This window comes from Oculina patagonica, chromosome 3, assembly GCF_052425735.1.
Source record: "Oculina patagonica isolate OP01 chromosome 3, crgOcupat, whole genome shotgun sequence".
NCBI lineage: Eukaryota > Metazoa > Cnidaria > Anthozoa > Scleractinia > Oculinidae > Oculina > Oculina patagonica.
Window position 1 is genome coordinate 2,793,682 of NC_135760.1, and position 23,165 is coordinate 2,816,846.

Consider the following 23,165-nt stretch of genomic DNA (forward strand, 5'->3'; position numbering starts at 1 on the left):
CGAGAAACGCAAGCACGATCCTGGGAACAACATCTGACGTCGACACGCGCACAGTTGTGAAGTCAATAGTAGGAAGCAAGCGAACGTTAGGTAGATGTTCACACATTATGCCGGAAAAATTTAGGACACAGAGCTATAGTTGACGCATCGGGCATAATGCCGACATAAAAGCCCAATATTGTAGTGAAAAATCTGAAGACAAAAAAAAATTAAACTTCCTTTTGTCGTATTTCCTTATTTTGGTACTCAAGTTCGATTTGAAAACTACTCCAGTTAAATAGTTGCTGTAATAAAGCCATTTAAAAAAATATAATACAAATCTGCAATATCACAGCGACAAACCGATGAGTGGTGCCGGATCTCTTGAAGACCTGGATCAGTAGCTTAGTTAAAACGGAAAATATAGACAGCAAACTGACCCTGACGGCTAAAGCGGTCAAAAATAAACAAAGTGGATAAAAAACTAAAATATATTGAAAAAAACTTTGCCCTATATTTCGGTTTGCAATACAAACCTTCATCAGGGGCTGATCAGCAATTTTTCTTACATTTTTGTCACCCAGCCCCTGAGGAAATATTGGGCAAAGTTTTTTCAATATATTTTAGTTTTTTTATCCACTTTGTTTATTTAAAATAACTGCTGAACGAAAAATAAATTCAAAACCTCACCAAGGACATGGCAGTTGTTATTCTTGTGCCGCCCGAGGCCCCAACTGCTAGACGAGGAACACCTTTTCCGTCTACAAATATGGTAGGGGTCATTGAAGACATGGGGCGTTTTCCACGTTCGATAAAGTTGCTCGGCGACGGCGCCACGCCAAAAAAGTTTTTTTTTCCCGGAGTGGAAAAGTCGTCCATTTCGTTGTTAAAAATAATGCCAGTACGCGTGGAGCGATACTTTGAACCAAAGCTGCAAGTAAGTTAAGAAAAATAACGATAAATTGCTACGAGAAAATAAAAACGAGCGATTGGAATACAGGGACAGTTCCTTCTAGCCCCCCCTCCCCCCCCCCCTTCCCCGCCGCACCGCCCATCCGCCTCTCTCCCATTCCCTTTACCCCTCTCACTCGATCCCCCAATCTGCCCCATCCTTTGCCAAGCAAGTGAGCTTACAATAGCACGTAAAAAAAGTGGCCCATCAGGCCGGAGCTTATCCCGGATTCAGTAGCATTAATCCACTAGGAGTATTTCTACTCCCCTTTAGATGAGATACTAGTCCATCGCAGGGTCCGTCCCCAGCATTTAATGTGCCGTTACCCATTTATTCAGCTGGGTGGAGAGACGCACTGTGAGAGTAAAGACCCTGGGAACGAGGTTGTAAAGTGTCTTGCCCAAGAATACAACACAATGACCCCGGCCAGAGCTCAAACCCGGATCACTCGATCCGGAGTCCAGCTCGCTAACCATTAGGCCACCGCGCCTCGCGCAGAGATGATACATACTAGAGATTTACTGTGGTGGTGACGGCGACCGCATCCCCGTCCGGAGAGATAAGGGACATATGCGACGTCCCTCCGTCTTCGGTACTTGAGTAGAAATCGCCATAATATGCAAAGTTTTCAAAGGTTCGGTTATCGTAGATCTTTTGCCGAAGACTTTCCCCGAAGTCGGTGTCCGTCATATTACGAACAATCTGAGAGAAGGGAAAATAAAAAAAGATCTTGTTAGAAACACATAAGTTTAAACGAAACTAAAAACTATTTTTAAAAAATCTAAGTTCAATGAATAGCTAAAAGTCCCGTCACATTTGTTGCAACCAAGAGAATATTGGTTGATGATGAAAACACATTCTTTCTTATAATTCATCAAGTTAAAACAAAGAAAATCATAACCGTGAAGGAGGTCTGCATACACGGTCTTAATATTAGATATTAACGATTTTTTCCCGTTTACTCAGTTTTTGTTTCGATTGAGAACATATATCAATCACTCGAGACAGTGTTTCATCTGCTATCCAAACACCTTGAATTTCGTCAAAAATACTTCCCTGCGCGTCGTATTTTCAACTCTCTTCTCGGTGTTTGGATATCTCGATGAGACACTGTCTCTCGTGTTGATATATTACCCTCAAAACTGGAACATAAGCGCATGTTACCAGTTGCCAACATTTAAGGGATGAAATGTGGTGTTGATATGCATTTAGTAGCAAGTCCTTCAATAGAATTTCATTCAGGTCCTTTGTCTTATTCATGGAAATAAAGGCCTTTGTCTTATTATAAAACTCGTGAGGTCGATTTGCGGCAAATCTAGTCTTTCGACTTCAAATGACGCATGTAGCTTCTAAGCTGAGACCCACTTTCATCCTGCCATGCATTATAATTCACCACTAAATGTTTTCCGATTTTGATTGGTTTAAAATTGATCACATGACGCGATAGTTTTCGTCCGCGGAGGGCACAATCAGCCCATTGTGCCCGTCCGAGTAAAATACACGGATGGATAGTACTCGTCCGTGAAAATTGTTTGTAAACAAGCGGGCTTACAGATAGAAAACCCCCACTAAATTCACTTCATTTAGTGGGTTTCTCAGTCGTCTGTTTGTTCAATTTAGGCTTTCAAATCTTTCATCCAAAAAGCTAAAAATAATTTAAGATGCTCGTTTATGAATGGGTGTGCGGAAGAACACTTAGTAGTGAACAGTAAAAACGATAGTGTAAGAACTATCGGTCTGATAGTTGCCCCTTGGGAAATTTGTTGTTCTTAAAACGCTTCAGAACTAGCAAATTAGCCCTCGAAGCTGAAATTTCCGTGGGGCAACTATCAGCCGATAGTTCATCAACAGAAGCACTCTTAATAAGAAAGCCAGGCTCAGAATGAATGGCTAGGAATACGCTAGAGAAGTAAGCCTGAGACATTTGGGGGAATGAAGCACCAGTTTATGGCGCATTCTGGCCTCTACACTGGTGATATGGTGTAGGGCAAAATACGGACTTTCCATTATTCATACATGAATGCCTTACATCTGTAACATTCCAGAAATCTTCGTCTCCGAGAAGCGCTCTGTAAGCATACGCAAACTTGAAAGCCTCGACTATTCGATGATAAGTCAGGACCGAGCTGTTGAGGTCTTTGCGGGCGTCCCCAGTCATATTGTAACCTGCAATATGGAAGATAACGATGATATCTACTTTGACAGCCGCAGTTTTTGCAATATTTGCTTTCACATTCTTTCTTGTCACTTATTCAAACAGTTATGAGTTATGGTTATAAAGAATGAATTATTTAACAGTGAGCGAGGAAAGAGGAGCGCACACACGAAAACATGTATCCTGTGTGAAATAATAATACAAGTAACTTCCGACTTATTGATGCACCATGTGACGCCAAAGGTGGCATCGCGAGAGCAAAATGCCAATTGTCCGAAGGACACAACACAAGTATTTAGGCCATCAAGGTCACTATTAGACTATTTCCAAATTGGACTAGCAGTCACTGAAAACGCCTGATAAAAAGCACTTCCACGTAAGGCCGATTTCAGGCCACAAAAAAGCACGAGTGGGAGGAGAAAGGGGAAGGACTCCCCCTTAAAAGGGACGGGGATGCTTGTCGTCTCACTTAGGGATGTAAAGTATGGATTTTGGTCTTACTTAGGGTGTTCAGGACAAAACGCCAATATTTTCAGTCGCCGGGGACATGTTTAGGGTTGTACATGAAGAAAAAAAAAGAGCGCCGTCGTAATGTGTTAGCGATTTAAACTGGTCAAGCATAAAAAATGGCTCAAGCCACGCCCGAATCGGACTCCTCTAGTTTGAATTTTCCAACGAACATCCCCGTTCCTTTCGTATAGAAGTCTGCCCCACCCCACCCCCACCCCCACCCCAACCACCACCACCCCTATAGAAATAGCAACATCTCAATTATTACCTTTTAAAATATTAAGGATTAATGACAGCACAGCGCCACTACCCGGGGGTGGGTTCGTATACCAAGTGTAGTCTCCCATCTTTGCTTGCAGCGGGGTACGAATCTTTACTTTGTAGTTTTTCAAGTCATCCAGTGTAATTATGCCCCCGTGATCTTGAATGTCTTTCACTATGTCCTTTGCCAATTCACCAGTGTAGAAGCTGTCCGGATCATCGCGAATTATCTCCAAGGTTCGAGCAAAGTTGGGCAGCTTTATTACAGTACCTAACTTCTTTACTTTTCCTTCCTCGTCAAGCAGTACTTCTCTGCAAAAAAAAAAAAAAAACTTAATAAATTCTTCTTGCTGATTGAAAATTAGGTTGACTGGAGGATTTCCGGTAGCCGAAGATAAATTACCTTAACACTTGAAAAGGTTGAAGAACACAATCCGAAAACATTCCAAAACTTTCGAAAATGACTTGGAGAATTTCCAAGATCTTCAAACAGCCCCAAAAAGTCAGAGAGAAAACACTTCTTGATTCCGGGTCCTGTTGTCTTGGTCATACCTATTTTAACGTTCATGTCATTAAAAAAGTAATCGCACGTATCCCTGAGAAATCAGTTTTTTTGAATAGCTTTTTCTTCGCTCTGTGCAGGAGGTCTCCATACAATCGGATAACGCATGGCTTAGTGTGGATCGCCGGCTTATTGGCTCATCCAAGCGTATTTCAACCGCGAGGAGCAGGGGGCACAAAAAATGCGCGCCTTCCAATTCGTCTCGCAGGCCTACGCACGCGGAGAAACTACGCATGGCTATACCTTAATCCTGTATCATTTTTGACGCTTTCCAGAACCCTGCCAGCAGCAGCATGTGTGGCACTTCCAAGTCTAAATCCATTCTTGGCGAAATCAATAGTTGGTTGTACAAGATCCTTCCAAGGTAATCTGCCGTATTTCATCCAAGCTGCACGGAATCCTTTCACCTCACCAGGCACGCCTGAGGCCGTGGGACCTGAAGTAAAAAGTGTAACAATGATCAACCACACATAAACTAGTGTGTGTGTGTGGGGGGGGGGGGGGGGATAGTGAAAGAATGTGTTATTTATGCATGGAGGCATTTTGATGCTTATCTTTATGAGTATGGTTGGCCAGGAGCCCATTCCTGATTCGTCCTCGATAAGTTCTATATGTGAGACTGCGATATGTTCATGTGATACTGGTCTGGTGCACATTTGTATCATAAATTTGATTGCATAGAATCGAAACGATGAACAGATTTCGCAACAAGACAGTCATTGGGTTATATCCGATTTTTAAAACAGGGCGTGCGGCGGAAGGCTAAAAACCGGCGTTTAACCCTATTCAGAACGGGCTTTTTTGGATCTTTTCAGACCGTAACTTCCAGAATATTTAAGCAATCACAATGAAACTTACAGGATATATAGTTTGCCCGAAAATCTAACTTTTGTTATACGTCACGTGGGATAATGACGTCACATCACGTGACTATTACGTCATAATGTCAAAACAGCCGCCATCTTGGATTTCGAAATTTTTCCAAAACGTCAGAAAACCGCCAAATATTACTGCAAAATACTCAAAATCAATAAAAACTGTCCTTAAAATCCGTAAAATGGTGAAAATAATTGCATTAAAGTTAATTTTCATTAATAGAAACACGAAATTTACAAATTTGGGAAAACACGCCTGTCAAAATACCGTTGCCATGGTGATGTCAAGTTCATGACACAACAACCTATCATATCAGATTGTTCCCAGATAAATTTTAGATTAAGTTTGACAGCGTTTGGCTGAATATTAAAAAAGTTATTTGCGTTCAAAGTCAGCGCGGGCACTTTCCGCCCCCCCCCCCCCCGGTCTGGATAGGGTTATGGGCATTCTCTAATTACTTCCATTTGGGTTATTATATGCAATTATATCTATAAATAATAGTTTTTATGACTCACGCGCGTCAATTTTCCACAATAACTAGATTAATGCGCATGCTGCTTTGGGTAAAAAAAGGTATTCGGCCGGAGGCCGTGTGTCGCCCAGAGTCGCCAATACATACGACAATCGACACTCGCTTAGTATTCCAGTTGAAGGTGCCTATTTATGACTATTTGGCTGAAAAAAATTTATGAGAGCACAGAAAACTGTACTGTACAAAAACACATATTTTCATTTAAATTCAAACTTGGGGATTCTTGGAGTTGAAAGGGCAAAAAGTAAAACATTACCTTTAGTGGAGCTGAGGCTGCTGTTGACATACATTGTACTATTCGCCCTCCCAGGAGCCTCCTCTCTAAAGTCAAACACTTCGGCTGTTCTATTAGCCCGATTATAAACTGTCATGAAACCACCGCCACCGATGCCTGCCGAGTGCATATTGATGACTCCTATACAAAACATGGTAGCAATGGCAGAGTCAACCGCTGACCCATTCTTTTTGAGGATGTCACGGCCCACCGCTGAACAGCGGGGTGCATCTGCGGCTACCACTCCGTGAGTGTAAGGTCCATCTGCTCCAGGGGGGGCTAAGGATTATAAAGAAAACATGCAGTCATTTAAGATCCACGCAATAAATAAATAATTAAATAAACAAATACATAAATAATAAATTTCTCCTTCTTCCCTTTATTAAGATTAACTAACTAGCTAATTAATTAATATAATTAAGAGAGTGAGGATAGCATAAGGCAAGCAGACAAACAACGATGCAATGAAACAAGGAAGCAAGCAAGAAAGGAAGAGAGTGAGGAGGGCGAGCAGGAGGACATTGTATTTGCTGTCATATCATTTTCTTCCCTTAATTCGTGTCTAAGTATTGTATTGTATTGTCCTACAGTTTTTTTATTAATCTTCAATTATCATTTCCCGCTCAAAACACATCCTGAGATTCCAAACTAATGACGGAGCACTACAGAAATTCGTGTACTGTCTAGTATTGATTGTAACTTACGCACGAAGTTTTAAAATAAAGTAACAACAAAACGGAGATATATAATACCCGGATCTTTGGGTCGAATCTGAATGTCTTTAGAGCACGGGAAAAAATTCGAATTGAGCGCGCGCTGTCTGAGAAATTTTAAAATTGTCAAGTTAATCAGGCTAGATGTTCTTGCATGTTGTTTTTGTTTGTCGTTCTTCTTCCTTTTCAGTCCTACCTCCTGTGGGAAGTGGTGGTATGATATGTTGAGTTGTCCCTTTCGTTTTTTCTTCTTCTTTCTCTTTTTTCTTCAGCACCAAAGCGAGTACAACAGCGAGAATGATCGCAATAACAACGAGAACCACGACCGCGATGATAATTATTCGCTTCTTGGATCTGCAAACACAACGGCACAAAATGTTTTTTTTATATATATATCATTTCAAAAACCAATATATGTTGACACATTTAGCCTATCACAATAAACGAAATTTACCAATCAAAGCTCGAGGTAAGCGCAGGCAACCGGTGCAAAGCGCGGGAAAACGCGTTTATCGCCAATGTGAGGTAGTCAAGTAGATAACGTCACTGTTTGTAGTGGTGTTTAAATAAACGCCCATGTTGCTGAATGATGGAATCCAAAATAGTTACCGAATCTTGTGGCCCATCAGGCCGCTATTATCCTGGTCAGTTCTGTAGCATTAAGCGCCTAGAAGTATTCCTACTCCCCCCTGGATGGAATGCTGGTCCACTGCAGAGTTACCCCCTAGCATCGGTAACCATTTATACACCCGCGGACTTATTTTTCGGAACAGCGTCTGCCAATCAAGCCTTTTTTCCGATTAAGGGACGAAAAATCAACTCTGAGTATCGAAAGCACATTGCACTATTAACTGTCCTTAGAAATTTGAGTACTTTCTTTGAGTGACGCGGGTTTAAGAACTCGAATTTGTCAAAAGAATGTATGGCCTTTGTCATCCAACAATTCTGCAGTTTTTAAAAGTCGATATCTCCTTTATTACACGCAAAGAGCTAAACAAAGTTAAACAAATACTTTAATCTTTTAGAGTCAATTCGTATATAGCATAATGTCTTCTGTATGCTAATGAGGCAACATGTGAACAATGACGTTAGCAAAGATTCGCTTATATAAAGTGGCACCAGCGACCAGGCATGGTTTGGCCGAAAAATATACAAAGAACAACATTGAACAGGTGAATGCTAATCAATATGTGTTTTTTGCAAATTGAATTAAATTAGTGCCACAAATTAACATACCATACCATACCATACCATTCCAATATAATATAATTTATAGAATTACATGACGACAGCAAAATCTCTGAACTGAGATTAAACTGTCTCAACAAACACAGAAATTCAGCATGTCTCAGTAAATTCGATTTTACTCGAAGAACTACACACGTTTGACTAAAGTATACCGGAACTAATGATTCGTAACTAATGCTTCGAAACCCCCGTAACAAAGAAGTACAATTTACTCACAGTTTGCTGCCTTGACTAAACTTTATGCCCTCTTTTTGACCCTCGGTGGGGTTTTCTAGCTCCCTGCAAATATAAAAAAAAAACAATCGGCTACTGTAGCAGTGTTGCTCTCTGCAAAATACCGTATTTTTGTAGCGTGTACGAAACAGCGGACGACCCAAAGTCGCAAGGAATTCATTCACATTTATAACTGCCAAGTGACTGTTTAAAAGTGGCAACATAAGTCTAAATTGAAGCAAATGGCAAATTTACCGAAGTGGCTCATGTTCTGCCATTTCGCGTTGTTGTTTTGCAGCCGACGGCGAGTGAAATGTACCAAGATTTAAAACTCGTGCACGTGCAAATGCGTGTACCTTAGTGCCAACCGGTTTTCAATTACATAGGAAAATGAAATTCAAATGTATTTTCGTTTTTCATTTTTCTTCCCCGCTGTAAAAATGGAATTTAAGTCCTTTTTTCAAAATTTTTTTTTTTCACCCATGAAAAATGACATCCGACTTTCATTTTCTTTTTTAAATGTTCCTTACACGACGGAAAACGAAATTCGAATTCACTTTATGATTTTTGTTTTTCGTTTTTCTATATCTAAAAAAACGGATTTGAATTTTCTTTTTGTTTTGTAGTTTTCGGATGGAATTTGGAAAACAAACTGAATTTAACATTCGTTTTTCGTTTTTCCTTTTTGGCCAAAAGCATTGAAACTGACAATCTTTGTTTTGGCGGGAATATTTAAGAAACAAAATGGCGGCGTTAGAAGCTGTTCTTGATGAAGACTTTGTCCGCCGGTTTCTTGTCGAACAGAAACATACTTTTGAAGAGCTGGTCACTGAAATCAAGACTCGATATCCGAATCTAAAGGGCTGTAGTTTAAGAAGCGTCAAAAGGTTTTGTAATCATCGGGGAATCAGAAAAAGAATGCCGGTTGCAGATGGAGTGCTCGACATCGCAGTACGAGCCGCCGTATCAGAGGTAAGGATGTGTTCCAAATTTAGAATAACAGTTATGGATAATTATGTATGTATAACTACAATTTACTTATCCTTATTCGGATAATTTCTATTGCTTTCAATTTGCAATCTCTTATTCCCTTAACGGTGCTGTCGTCAAGTTATACTATTCACGATAGGATAACACAACGAGCTCAATAACACTTTCAATTTTTAAACGAACCAAAACTTATGCATATCTTCAAAGTTCTTAAAGTTTTGTTTTCTTATTCAATTTAAAAATTATCTTATTCCAAGTTTGTTACAATTATGTTGAAAAGGGATTTTGTGGAAGTTATCTATATTCATTGGTAGTGGCGTCAAATTTGAGCTAATATAATTTGCAGTAGCCTGCAGAACAGGCGGATTATTTTTCGGGGGGATTTTGCGAGTCGCGCGAAAATAATCCGCCTGCTCTGCAGGCTAAATTTGCAGGGAAATTGTTACCTTTAATGTAGGGGCGTCATGTAAAGTGTTAGGCAAGGGCGCAGAAAATCAAAGGCCTCTTTTTTTGATTTTTCATGCGCTGAAAACTGTTCTCAATTCATTGTAGGTGGGTCCTGTATTTGGAAGAAAAATGATGAAAGGATATCTAGATATGCAGGTTCAAGGTACATTCGCATCAGAGAGGCGTGTAAGAGAATCTCTGTCTCGGGTTGCTCCCATTTACCATCATCGTCGCCAAAGAGGTGTTGAAAGGCAAATCAACCCGCAACCATATACTGCTGAATACCATGGCCACAAGCTACACATGGACCAGAACGAGAAACTTGTGAATTATGGTGTTGTCCATGTTTGTGCAATTGACGGGTTTTCTAGGTACATTCCTTCTTTTGCTTGCATGCCCGTGAAGAATAACGTCCTCATCTACGAACATGTTTACAGGTGGGTAGAGTTTCGTATTCGTAGCAGTGAAAACATTGCTTTTTTGAATCAAACTATCTAGCCTGTGTGTTTATTACCAAGGAAACGAATAGGAAAGGGTGCTGTAAAAAATATACAAAAATTGGAAAAGGAAATTACTGAGCAGCAATTTGACATCAGTTCTCTTTCTTCCTTTACACCCTTATCCCTGACTTGACCATCTTGTACGCGGTATTTATACCGGCGCTCACTAAAATATATCTTTGTGTCAATAGTGACCTCTAATAATTTAATTTATGATACAGAAAAGCGGTGATAGAGGACTGCCTTCCAGATCAAGTACGAGTTGATCATGGCCGTGAGTTCTACTTGACCCTCTTTGGACAGGAGTCACTGGCCTCCCTAAGGACAAATACACAGCGAGATCCTTACCGACAAACACAGTCGAAAAAGGTAAGCATGACTGTAAGTTTAATACGCATTGTCATTTAAGTTTGTTTCATTTGCAAACTAATTGGTCCACTCTTTTCCCTCTCTTGAAGAATCTTAGAATTGAGCGTTTTTGGGTGGAAGTCAATGCTCGTGTAAATTATCCGATTAAAAATGCCTTGAGAGATATGGAGCAGAGAGGTGTTATCGACATGGAACTTGACTTTACTAAGTTTTATGTCTCAAGTGTCTCACTGAAAGTAGCAAGTGTAGGAATGAAACGAACAGTAAATGCTTGGAACCATCACCCAATCCCAGGTATGACTACTCAAGGTACACCAATACTGTAATATTAGCAGGGGGCATGGTTAAGGGTCGTAAGGTTAACCCGGCTCTTCCCTTTCGCTACTTGTAGCTCTTCATCACTAAACGCACAAAGTTTTTGTTTGACCCTGTTGACAAAATAAGAGAAGAATCACGTTTTTGGAGGATGAGAAAGCTATCATGTGTCATTCCTCTTTTTTGGCGCTCTCTACCCCCTTATTTTCCACTCTCCGTCTAATCAAACACAATCATTATTTTCAGTAGCTTATAAAACAGCCATAGAATTCACGTAAAATCCAGTGTTACCACTAAATTCACTACCCCCATGACCTTTTTCCTTTCTATTGCAGGAGTTGGGACACCAGTGCACTTGCGCAATGGCAACTTCCAAGGACAGAGAGTACTCGCTAATCAGATTCCCACAAGCATGGAAGCTGTCACTGCTTACGAAAATCTTGGTGGTACACTCACGGTTTTCCCTACTTTTGGCATTGACCCCTTAGCCGAAAATGCCGAACTTCAGGCTACACGAGAACAGCGCTTTAGTAATGAAACAAATGAAGAAGCCATCTTTGGAGAACTTGTGAATGGCAATTCTACTTCTTTTGAGCAGGCCATACAAAGATATGCAAACATTACAATTCAACTTCTGACATAAATCCAACGTAGGTTTATTCCATCAGATGTTAGTTTGAATGCAATGGCAGAAACAAACATACAAGATATACTTTGGTTGACATCGCAGTTTTTTATATGTAATATTAAGGTTTGGTTAACATTAACATTGTTTTAAAAATGAAGCTAGGCATGTGGCTTTTAGCTGTTAAAAAGCCTTTACTGTTTTAACGTGATGTGAAAGACATATTCCTTTAACACAACAACAAGTAACGTTTTCTGATTTCGTCTGTCTTTAGCCAACTCTAGAAAAACCGTTGTTAAGCTTTGTGAGGATGTCAAATCCTTTTAGTTCAATTGCTACAAAATCAACTTCATTTCTGCATTTTGGACAACCTGAATTATTGGTTGTCCAAATTTGAATGCATCCCTTACAGCCTATTACTGAGTCACAACAAGTACTCACTACAACTGGTGGTTGTATTGTTTCTTTGCAAATAATGCATTCAAAGCAATCTAAAATCTCTTTCACAATGGCATTCTGTACTGCTCGTACAATGAAAAAATTGGCATTTAGTTTATCTTCAACACATTTTGGCAATTCTTGATGGATAGCTTCTGCCACTGCAATTTTCACGGCTTCTTTGATATCTTGCATGTTAACATCTACAGAGGACACAAATTATAAACAATGTCTTAATTATAGCTCATTCATAGTGTTAGATTGATAGCAGACTAGTATGCTGTAATCAATGTTTTCCCACAGTTATATGTGTATTTCCAATTGCGTGTATGTCGTGAGCATGGAAAAAAGTTTTGTATTTGATTTTTTGGTAAAATGCATTTTTTTGTATAAATAGTATCACAGTTCATTTTGTTTATTCAGTTTTCTTGAAATTATTTACAAAATTTTGAACAACAATAAAGTCTTTGTGGCCAAGAACCAAGAAATTGAATCTTGTCAAATAAAACTGGTCAGAGATTACTCATAGTGACTACATGTACTGTACGTCATACCTTGGGATTGTGCATTGGTCACATGTTCTTCATGTTCATCTTTAATAACAACTATTTCATCAGCTTTTTCTTTTGTTAAGTCTATAGCATAGACTTTACGAGACGCTGATTTCCAAAAGCTTAGGCCTGTGGGGTAAAGACATTATAATTTAAAATAGTTTTAGTACAGGAAGGTATTCACAAATTTCACGTCCCCTTGTTAACCCTCGAACGTACAAGCGAATTCATACCCCCACCATTCTACAAGGGAGAAGGGGGGGGGGGGCGGTGGTGGATGGAATCTCTCCCCAGAGTTTTCGTTCTGTTCAGGCGCAGCGAAATAATTTGCCGACATTGAGAAGAAAGCCTGTAGCTCACTCTACAAGAGGAGGCTATTTTTGTTGGCTGAGATGTCATTTGACGCCACATGACGTCATTAGAGCCGCCATCTTGGATCCAACATCTTAGATTTCACAAATAACGGAAATTGATACAAAATCAAGCCAGAATGATTATTGAATGTTAAAATTAAACAAATCGTACAATTCCGTTTGAAAAAAAAATAAAGAAAAATGTTAAAAATGACGATTTTTGGCAAGATCTGCTTGTAATTATGGCATTGCCAAGGCAACGTCAAATATCATGGACACATGGTTTCCATATCAAAGTTTCCGCAAGGGATGAATGAACAGCTACTGAAAGTTTCACCATTGTTGAGAAAATCCTCTTTTCAAAATTTTGAAAAAACCTTACCAGGGGGTGGAATCCCCCCCCCCCCCCCCACCCTTGTATGCCCGTCAACAGGTTAAAAATATAAATACTGGCAATATGGACTTTACTGGGTTGCTTAGTACATCTCAATACAAACATATTCATTCGAGAACATCCAAGTTATAAAATACTCAACTTCTGAAAGATAACCTCTCTGCTCTACTATTTGTAGGCAGCTATTTAAAGATTACGTGATGGGCTCTCGGCCAATGAAAAGGAAGAAATATACATCTACTGATAATACAAGTTACCTCTAGTCCCGTTTGAATCCTCGAAAGGCAGCCCATTGGCACTGACAAGTTTTATTTCTTCTATACCTAGCTCCTCCTTGCATTTCAGCGTGATGTTGGGAACATTTGCGGTATCTTCTGTAATCAGTACATAAATTTGCCTTGTAGGTGTCTTAACTTTTCCTTTTTCAAGTGATGCCAACGTTACCTTCAGTGAGTATCCACTTACTTTCACTCTTTTCGTAGAATGGGGGAGGTTAGAAAAAACGGAGCTAGAAAAAAAAATACAAAGTAATTAGAAGAGCGTCACATTGGCTAATTCTGCTAGCAATGTCACATTTTTCATCTAATCAGTTAAAATCGGTTTTTAGTGAAACTGAAATGCATCAAATTAATCATCCGCTTGCTACAGTCTTGTGCTTTTTTATTTTCATAAAAAACAATGAAAATGCCGGGGTTGAAAAAAAATTCCCAGACTCCCGTAATTTCTCGATCGACGGCCCTTTTAGTTCGATCGATTTGCGCGATATTTCTTGAAAGAAAATTTCAAGCCAAAATTTTACTTTGAGAAATTTTCTGCACATTCGTGCACTGTTTACATTACCTTTGTTGATTTTAGTTTGTGCTCTCTTGTACAAAGTGACCGTTGTCATGGAAAAGCACGTTGGCTCTTTCTTGCAAGCGTGAGAACAGAAGCTTCTTATTGGCTGACGAGTGAACGTTACGAAAATAGATTGAAGAGATACATTCTGACTTCAGTAAAAATGTACATCTTTTTCGAAAATCTTAACGGCATATTTTAACCTTTTGCCTTTTGTTATATTTTAAGCACTTTCGGGGATTTTTTTCGACGCAAACCAGCGCAATCAAGAAAGGCTTGACCACAACATGCATGCGATTTAACAGCTATAACTGTCTTGAGATTTAATGTAAATGTTCCCGAAATTTCGACAATCGAAGACTGAAAAAATCAAATGATTATACAAACCTGAACAAAGGAGAATAGTTGGAGCTTGCCGGTGGAGTACGAAGGCTGGCTGCTCCTTGGTGTTGATTCGACCGGGACGGGGTCCCTTGCACTTTTAGGGTTGTGTCTTTCCTAAAATCTGTAAGGTCAAACCGACCATCGCGGTTCGGCCATTCGGTTGCCAAGCCAAACTCCTCCACAATGTGGATTCCTGGCACATCAAACTGAAACGGGTAATCAAATATTTTTTTAAATAAATGTTAAAGTTCCTTCATCAACGGCGTTACATTCCGAGGAACCCGAAAGCACATGCTTGCAAGTTAAAAGCTTTCTCGCTTTATGACTTACCCCAAACATTTGAGCCAATCTTTCGGCCGACACTTGAGATTTTTTCACTCTCCTTTCCTCTCTTCCGTCTCCCTCGCCGGTGAAAAATATCACACAATCTTCTGAATCCGCCATGACCAAGATAGACAGCAGCTAAATACCATTCGCAGCTAAATACAATTCGCACGGTTGGTTGGGTTGGGAAACTGAGGGCAGCATAAGAGTCTGCCTCATTACGCGGTAATATGTCGTTTCGTGATTGGTTGATATTTCAGGGTATATGTCAGTTTCAATGCCTTAAGCCAAAAAGGAAAAACGAATACCGATTAATTTTCAAATTCCATCCGAAAGCAAAAAATGAAAAGAAAAATTCAAATCCGTTTTTTCATATAAAGAGAAACGAAAAACAAAAATCAAAAAGTGAATTCGAATTTCGTTTTCCGCCGTGTAAGGAACATTTAAAAACGAAAATGAAAGTCGGATGTCATTTTTCATGGGTGAAAAAAAAAGAATTTTGAAAAAAGGACTTAAATTCCATTTTTACAGCGGGGAAGAAAAATGAAAAACGAAATACATTTGAATTTCATTTTCCTATGTAATTGAAAATCGGTTGGCACTAAGGTACACGCATTGTACACGCATTGTGCAGAGCAAGCAAACCCTTGTCCGTTCTCTTCTTGTTCAGGTCGACTCGCGTTTATAGTTCTTGTTTACAATCGTTGACGTCAATTTTTTTTGTTATTCAAATATTATGCCAAACGTTAAACAAATCAACAGCCAATATTGTAATAAATCTCCGGTTGGATTATTAATTACAACACCTGACTCAACACAAAGAAATACATCGTGAAATTCCGAACCCCATCCCTTCTCCAGCCCATAGATTTCGCGCCTATAAAAAGATACAAAAGCCCCCTATTGTAGAAACTTTAAAGCTTGTGACGCCTATTTCACGACAGCAGAACTTATTTTGTCATTCATTTTGTTTTGTCTGCAAAAGTTTACCATGTGATCTCTTTCAAATAAAAGCGCAAACAATACCAGTGGAAGGCGTGGTGCCCTAATGATTAATGCAACGGTTTTATGATCGAGCGACCTGGGGTCAAATTCTGATGTAAAACATACTTGCAAATTACAAGGAAACCTCGGGCTCAAAACAATAGTTTTCTAAGGTACAAAATCACAATTCAAGTAATAATAAACCAAAAATAAACAAAGATGGTTACCACTGAGGAAGATTTAGATGGATTAACGAGCGACAAACTTGAAAAAAATTGGCAAGTTTCTTCAGAATGCCCTTCCGTGACGTATACAAGTAAGGTTTCTTACCTTTCCTTTCCGCCCTCCATAACGCCAGTTAAGTGATTAGAACCTTGGAAAACAAGTAAAGCAGACGGAATTTTAAAATCAAAACTAGGATTATTCTCTGTTATTTCGATATGCAATCTCGGACATAATAAAAAGAGAACTGCAACCCCCTCCGCCCTCCCCGAATCAATTAATGATGAATTCGCATGAATTCGTCACTAAAATATGGGGGTGGGGTACTAGGTGATTTCAATTTTTCATTTCAATTCTCCAAGATCGTGGGAACGTGTAGCTAAAACAAATATAGATATTTCAGGAACTCTAAGATAATGCTGCCATCATAGAAGCCACACGGGTAACTTAGGTAGGGCTTTCCACAAGTTGCTCGAAATTATTCCAAAAATTGCTTGAAAGTTCTGAAAAAGTGTCTCCATAGTTCCTCCAAAAATCAAAAAAAGTTGCTCGAAAGATCCCCCAAAAAATCCAAAACGCTGCTTTTCATCAAGAAAATTTATCCAAATATATGCTCATTTCCTTTGAAGGTAAGATTTCTAAGCAGTTTCACGCAGTTTCACTGCAACAGAAATATCTAAATAACATTTTAAGGCAAAAATTTGTTGAATTACAAGGATTTCTTTCACTGCGAAACTGAATCGTGGAGACATTGATGACTTCATGTTTGCTGACTAATTTTGTAATGTTTCAATGGGGAATGAGTCGACAGTTGAAACGTCTTCGGATGTTCCACGAAAATCTTTGGCAAACTTTGCTAACCTTCGGAAATGTTCGTATGGCCTTCGAACAACACTCGGACAATCTTCGGAGATCTTCGGTCTAGAAATTGCTCGAAAGGAAAAAAGTTGCTTGAAGGGGAAAAAGTTGCTCGAAATATAAAAAGTTGCCAAAAAGTTGCCGAGAAACTTGTGGAAAGCCCTAAACTTAGGCAGATGTCAGGAAATTAAATGTAGGCCGACATCTGTATACAACGCCTTTCTATAACACGTATTAAAGCGTTGGAGCGGTCGCCGAGAAAAAGCTGAGACTTTCGCTAAGATGAAAGCGTAAAAAAGACATTGATTGTGCCGCATTTAACTGAAAGGGGCAGTAACGATGGCCGCTTTTACGTACGACAATGTTTTTATTTGGGGGGGGGGGGGAGGTGGAAGTTCCGGCTTAGCTTCCAGGCCACTTTGTCTCGCCGTGGTTAATGTCGTTTCGTCCCGGTGACTAGAAGAGAAGAGGCTCAAACAAGGCACGCAAATCGGCCTTAAAACAACATTCAACAGGTCACATCAATGAACTTTAATAACTACAACGTAGCTCTGAAAAAGTACATGTAGTGTTTTAATATTAAGGGCGAATGAAAATAGAGGTTCTGGAGAGGTTTATTGACTTACTGAAAAAAGCGCAAACAAGGGAGGGGGTGTTTGAACTAACACGTTCTCTTTTCCTTATTTTTTTGGACAGGGCATACTTTTGCTGTTATTGCAAACAACAGCTTGTGTGACTAAGCGCGTGTGATGCAATTTAAACACCTTATACCAGCTAAGGTCAAATATAAGGCACGTAAAATGATATATATTGTTCAAGATTTGTCAAGAAAGACGCCGGGAATTCTAATATATTTAAATGGTACGAGATCCTCTTATGTGAATTCCGAAGTTTCTGTTTGCGCTTTTTGGCGCGCCCACCAACGTGCAACATGTACAATGTCTTTTCTGAATTCCGTGACTGAAACTCGAAGCTATTTTAACTGACAAGTGGCACTCTCCAGTTAAAGCTTTCAATATTTGCAACAATAGGATTATTAAACTTCACCGCTCACTGCTATAAAGGATAATAGTATGTTGAAGTCGATTTTTTGCAGCGTTTTATGAAAATATTATGGGTTTAAAATACACGCCCTAGAAGAATAAAGATATCTTAAATGCGGAAAACGTCCAACGTTTCAGCCGGATATTGGAAACCGTGTTGGATGACAACACCGTCAATTTTACGGCCTTTAGCTTTTAACTGATAAAATCCTTTAGCTTTTATCAGTTTAATCATGTAAACGCGTTTATGATATCTTCTGAACTCACGCTTACAGGCTGCAAGTGTAGAATTGTTTACAATACGTACATGGTCACGGTATGTTATGCTTTCTAACACGAACCCGGTGAATAGTCAACGATGTAGGCTTTCATTACGAATTTCTTTTAAACTGAAAAGATCTGAGAGCAAAGCCATGCGATTTCACGCCTCGACTTTTATTCTAGGCTCACCCACCACATTGACGCATGCTATTTACATAACCTGAACGCGAACTAAGCTCGTTGTTGCCAGAACAATCGGCATTACTAAAACAATCAGCGATGCTGTGACATAGGCGTGTAGTACGCGAGTTAGCCATTATATTAACACAGATTTTCAAATTAATCCACCTACGATGCGATTGCTTACCTTAAACAAGTTGTGACAGTTCGACGTGTTCAGATCTATTACTATACAGTGCCAACGCCTCCTTGGTTTAAATTATTTTTGTTACGATGCCAGCGTGTGTGTGCCACTTCAGATCGAAGCGCAGTTCGCGTTTTGTGTCCCAACATCATTCAGCTTTAGGGATCTTCTGATTGGTTGAGTAACAGTATTAAATATAAACTTCTATTTAGTCACGCTATATTTCAGTTTCCATGTTCGTGACGAAAAACATGCATTTTGAGAGGTGGAAAATGGGAAAATGAGGCCCTTTTAGGGTTGGTATGAATGTCTCCCGTCTGAAAATCGAATGTTAAAGCTTGTCATTTTGCAATTTGGGATAAAATGGTCCGCATGCCGCTGTCGGATTTTTTATCAACCCGTCTAAAAAACAGGAGTTTCTCAGGTATTTTAAAAAGGCAGTTAATGTTTTATTTTATTTGTCGACCAATTAACAACGACGTACCTAACTTTAAAACAGTTTCAATTTCTCACTAAGCTGTCTCCTTTTTTATAATTTGTTTAGCCTGCGTAGCAGGCGTCTGTGTAGTTTTCAGCGCGTTTAAAAGAGTGCGCGATCGCAAGAAGGCCGCGCGAGGAAAAAATAATTTGTTTTACAGCAATAATCTCAGATTAGTGGAGTCATTTATCTGCTTATATCTTTTTTTGCCATGCGCAATCAAAATGAAGTACGTTAGTTGGTTGATAGATTAGAGCAGCTGTATTCCCGCTCCTACTGGGATGAATAGAAAGGGAAGCCACGAGCCATGCGGCCCACACTGCCGGAGCTTATCCAAGTTTTCGTAGCATTAAGCGGCTAGGAATATTTCTTCCCCCCTGAATGGGATGCTAGTCCATCGCAGGATCCCCCCCCCCCCCCCCTCAGCATTATGTCGACGGTAGCCATTTATACACCTGGGTGGAGAGAGGCACTATGAGAGTAAAGTGTCTTGCCTAAGAACACAACACAGGTGACCCCGGCCGGGGCTCGAACTCGGACCGCTCGATCCGGAGTCCGCCGCACCAATTGCAACAATTAGGCCACCGCGCCTCCGATTCTGGGATAAATAGAACACATGTTTAATGCAAAGCCTCCTTTCATACGTCCTTTTAACTATTTTGGCTTGAAGTTATGACTTCTTGATAAGCCGAAGCCATAACATATTAGTATCTGTAAAGACGGAACAAATTTGCTATTCATCAGCGGAACGTATCAATAAGTAATGAAAACTGGGATAGGTCGGATAGCTATTATATCAGCCTCACTTTATACTTGAATGTAAACGGCAGGAAGCTCGAAATCATGACATTGTCTTCATTTGAAAGACAAACACTTGAAAAAAAATAGAATAGCTTTGACTAGCCGCTGGAGCTGAACATCAATCTTATTCACATAGTTTAGCCATAGTTAGTAGAGGAGTCTATGGTTTAGCTTCCTATTGTTTGATCACTGGATTGAAGAATTCGTCCGGCGTTTCATTTTTCTCGATGGACAGAGGTCTGGATAGATTCCTTTGACTGAGGATTGCGATGTATAACAAAGCTGTGCACCATTCGGAAACACCAAATGGAATGATGTAATTTCAAGATACCAATTTTTTGTTCGTTTTAAGGTTTGCAATTTCAAATTACTGGAGTATTCATGAACTATCACATTTTCGAAGTTAAGTTGCGTGATCCGGACTCGCTGAACCGTTACATTTATTCATAAATTTGTCTTCTGATAGTCTAGTCAGGAGTCGAGGGGTGGCAACTCTCGAAGTGATTCAACCACCCCCTTTGTTGGAAAGCCTGCCATCTTTGGCTGTGTCGCTCCTGAGGCATGAAGATCTTGTTTTTCCTAAACTCTTTTTGGGGGTTTAAACCGAGACCCTCGACCAAAAACAAACAAACAAATCCGAGACTCTGAGACCTTGCGCGGGCAAAAAGGTTCGAGACTCCAAGACGGCAAACACCGTGCAGAAACGAGACTTCGCTGACAAAAAGATTCGTCATCAGATCCAGGTTCCATTTACCAGCCCTATTTTACGGGAATTGCCAAAGCCTGTGAAGCGGATTTGAAGGGAGTGCTGGGTTCTCAGTCGTTATAGTCTACAAGTAGTCCGTCATTTCTCTCAGCCAGCCGACTGGGCGAGCACGCGCGTATGCGCACGAGGACATTACTAACCGCCCACCGGTTAGTTCAGTTAGTAGAGCGCCGGACTACCGTGTGGAAGGTCTCGGGTTCGAGTCCCAGACTGGACCAACACTCAGGGTCTTAAAATAACTAAGGAGAATATGCTGCCGTTGCAATGACATCTGCAAATGGTTAGATATTCTAGGGCTCTCGGATGAAGACGATAAATCGTACGCGCTGTATCTTGCATCTTCCTTGTTATGGCCAGCAGAGACGTAAAGAGTAGTGCACGAAGTTCCCGGTGTTGTAGTCAGATCTTTGCCCGTTGTACTGTTGAAATGCCCGGAGATATTAGCTATGTTATAAGCCACTCTACAATCTGAGGGTAGTTAAACAAAGAATTCACTTCATTTCACCGGCTATAAAGTCGCGCCTGATCCCCGGGGGGTATACTTGGGTCAATTTTTGTTGGGTATGTGCCGCTGGCCTCTCAGAACCCCTACCCCATAATAGTCATATTCTATGGCCAATTATAGACCCCATCTTAGTCACTTTTGGGTAAATGTAATTTTTACGACCCCAACTTAGTCACTTTCTGTTTTTGCGTCTACCGTATAAACCCTAATGGGAGCCGTTTCTCAAATATTAAACAACAGCAATAAATACGGTAACATTTTTTTTCGGCGAATCTTTCCGTTTACAAATCACAACTTGCCAGAATTTTCTTACTCTCAAAATCCCGGAAAAGTGTGACCCCATTCTAGTGACCCTATAAAAAATGCTTGAAATGGCGACCCCATTATAGTCAGTCCAGTCGTGAAAATGCGACCCCATCCAGCGGCACATCCCCATTAGCCCATTTATAGGAAGTGCCCACCTCCCCCCCCCCCCCCCGGGAGCCTGATCCAAACTCGCTGTAAGTTAACGCTGAAGAGTTCTACCATCTCAGGTAACAGTTATTTAAAAATTTCTCCCCTCAAGTTAAAATTTCGGCCAATCATAGGCTCAGTTATAACCCCATCCAGACCATTTGTAAACTCGTTTCCTTGTGAGATAGTGGCGAAAAAAAACTTAGCAAGCGGAGAAATATCTCCCCTACAAGAACGCGCTCGGTTAGCTGATTGGGGTCCAAAATAGGCGTTTGCAATCCCGCATCCCGCCACCCTATTTGGCCCTTATCCCGCCATCCCGCCTAACTGAGAGTTTTCATCCCGATCCCGCCTGCTATTAACGCCTCAATTCATCGACTTTTTCCGGCCATGAAGCCTATAAGTATAAGTTTCATCCAAGTCCGTTATACGCAAAAGGGAAGTTTACGTTAATTCATTAGCTTAGTAGCTAATCCAAATATAGTTTTTCTAAGCTAACGCTAGACCAACTGCGTGAAGGGCTCCAAGTTGCTTCATAACATGGAAACCGTATTACAGAGCAACGGCTGTGAACGCCACTTTTCACCTTAGTAGCCTAGGTTTTGTAAAACAAATCGACTGTTAAAACCGTAAAGGACAGTTAAATAGAGATGTTATCCCGACTAGAAAGTCGGCAGCTTAAGTAGCCGGCTTACTGATCGATAGCCAAACCACTGTCCTCTTCTAGAAACCCTTCACTCTCGAGCTCACAAGTTTCACTGCCCGAGTCGTACTCAGTTGTTTTTTCTTCTAGGGTGGGATTCTGCTGTTCGTGTTTCACTAGTCGGGAAACAGTTGATTTTTCTCTACCTGGAGAAAATACCGGTTGCATGCGCAGTGAAAACTGTTTGTTTGAGCTTTAAAATAGTTAAAATTTTTAAACACCTTGAGAAGACCTTGAAATGCAAGCTGGTTTTATACTCTTTTCAGAGGCCCTGTTAGGATAAATTCCGAGAAGCGACGCAGCATTTTAACAGCGACATAGATATAGAAGAAATAAAATTGTGACGAACCACAAGACTTTGTGTTGAAATAGCGACTATGGCGACAGCAAAGGAGAGAATTATGACAACTTCGGCGAATCTAACTTTATGTAGTCACAACTCCCCTGAAAGGTTTCGTAAATATAGCGATCTCTCTAAAGCATCCCTGATGCAGGGATTTTTTCCAGCAGATTTAACAGACAGAAGCTTTCAAGTTAAAAAGTGGTTAAACGCAATGTCAACCAACTAACATATTACATTCTGATTAGCAAAGTATAAGCATATAAGACAAATCAGTAGCTCAGATGTCATTTCAGCCAAGCGAGATGCAAACCCACCTTTGAAAAACTGCAGAAGATGAATGCCAGCACACTGAGATATCTGATGTATGTTATTACACAACCGCCTAGAAATATAAAGGATTTGTTTGGGAGAACGGTTTGTATTTGTTGATGCCCGAGAAACTTCTGCTCTGTGTACTTAGTTTGGCCACATGTACTTGACATGTGTACTTAAGATAGTCACATCGCTTTTTAATCAGTCGACTAAAAATGCACGAGAAACTCCTGCTTTTAGTTCAGAGTCACGTTTGTTTTGAGTGTATGT

At 40.2% G+C, this 23,165-nt stretch overlaps 3 protein-coding genes across 4 annotated transcripts in view; 1 reads left to right on the forward strand and 2 right to left on the reverse strand.

Annotated features, from left to right (window-relative positions):
- LOC144646180 (glutathione hydrolase 1 proenzyme-like) overlaps nucleotides 1-18,706 on the reverse strand; it is a 20,980-nt gene extending 2,274 nt beyond the window's left edge. The window contains exons 1-10 of the mRNA XM_078505724.1: nucleotides 18,538-18,706; nucleotides 16,117-16,159; nucleotides 8,279-8,341; nucleotides 7,011-7,168; nucleotides 6,084-6,380; nucleotides 4,663-4,855; nucleotides 3,865-4,169; nucleotides 2,961-3,097; nucleotides 1,443-1,633; nucleotides 670-910 (exon numbers count right to left, since the gene is read on the reverse strand). Coding sequence (XP_078361850.1) covers nucleotides 670-910; nucleotides 1,443-1,633; nucleotides 2,961-3,097; nucleotides 3,865-4,169; nucleotides 4,663-4,855; nucleotides 6,084-6,380; nucleotides 7,011-7,168; nucleotides 8,279-8,341; nucleotides 16,117-16,136 — 1,605 coding nt within the window. The 5' untranslated portion in view covers nucleotides 16,137-16,159; nucleotides 18,538-18,706. The remainder of the gene's footprint in view (nucleotides 1-669; nucleotides 911-1,442; nucleotides 1,634-2,960; nucleotides 3,098-3,864; nucleotides 4,170-4,662; nucleotides 4,856-6,083; nucleotides 6,381-7,010; nucleotides 7,169-8,278; nucleotides 8,342-16,116; nucleotides 16,160-18,537) is intronic.
- Nucleotides 4,295-23,165, reverse strand: part of LOC144646182 (SH2B adapter protein 2-like) — a 58,772-nt gene continuing 39,901 nt past the window's right edge. For both annotated transcript variants that reach the window (XM_078505727.1, XM_078505726.1), the window contains exon 9: nucleotides 4,295-4,308. The gene's annotated coding sequence lies outside the window, so the exon portion shown is untranslated. The remainder of the gene's footprint in view (nucleotides 4,309-23,165) is intronic.
- Nucleotides 8,780-11,557, forward strand: LOC144646130 (uncharacterized). Its single transcript, XM_078505657.1, has 5 exons — nucleotides 8,780-9,247; nucleotides 9,818-10,149; nucleotides 10,434-10,581; nucleotides 10,671-10,875; nucleotides 11,232-11,557. The coding sequence occupies exons 1-5, from the start codon at nucleotides 9,020-9,022 to the stop codon at nucleotides 11,537-11,539; spliced, it is 1,221 nt and encodes a 406-aa protein (XP_078361783.1). The 5' UTR covers nucleotides 8,780-9,019; the 3' UTR covers nucleotides 11,540-11,557.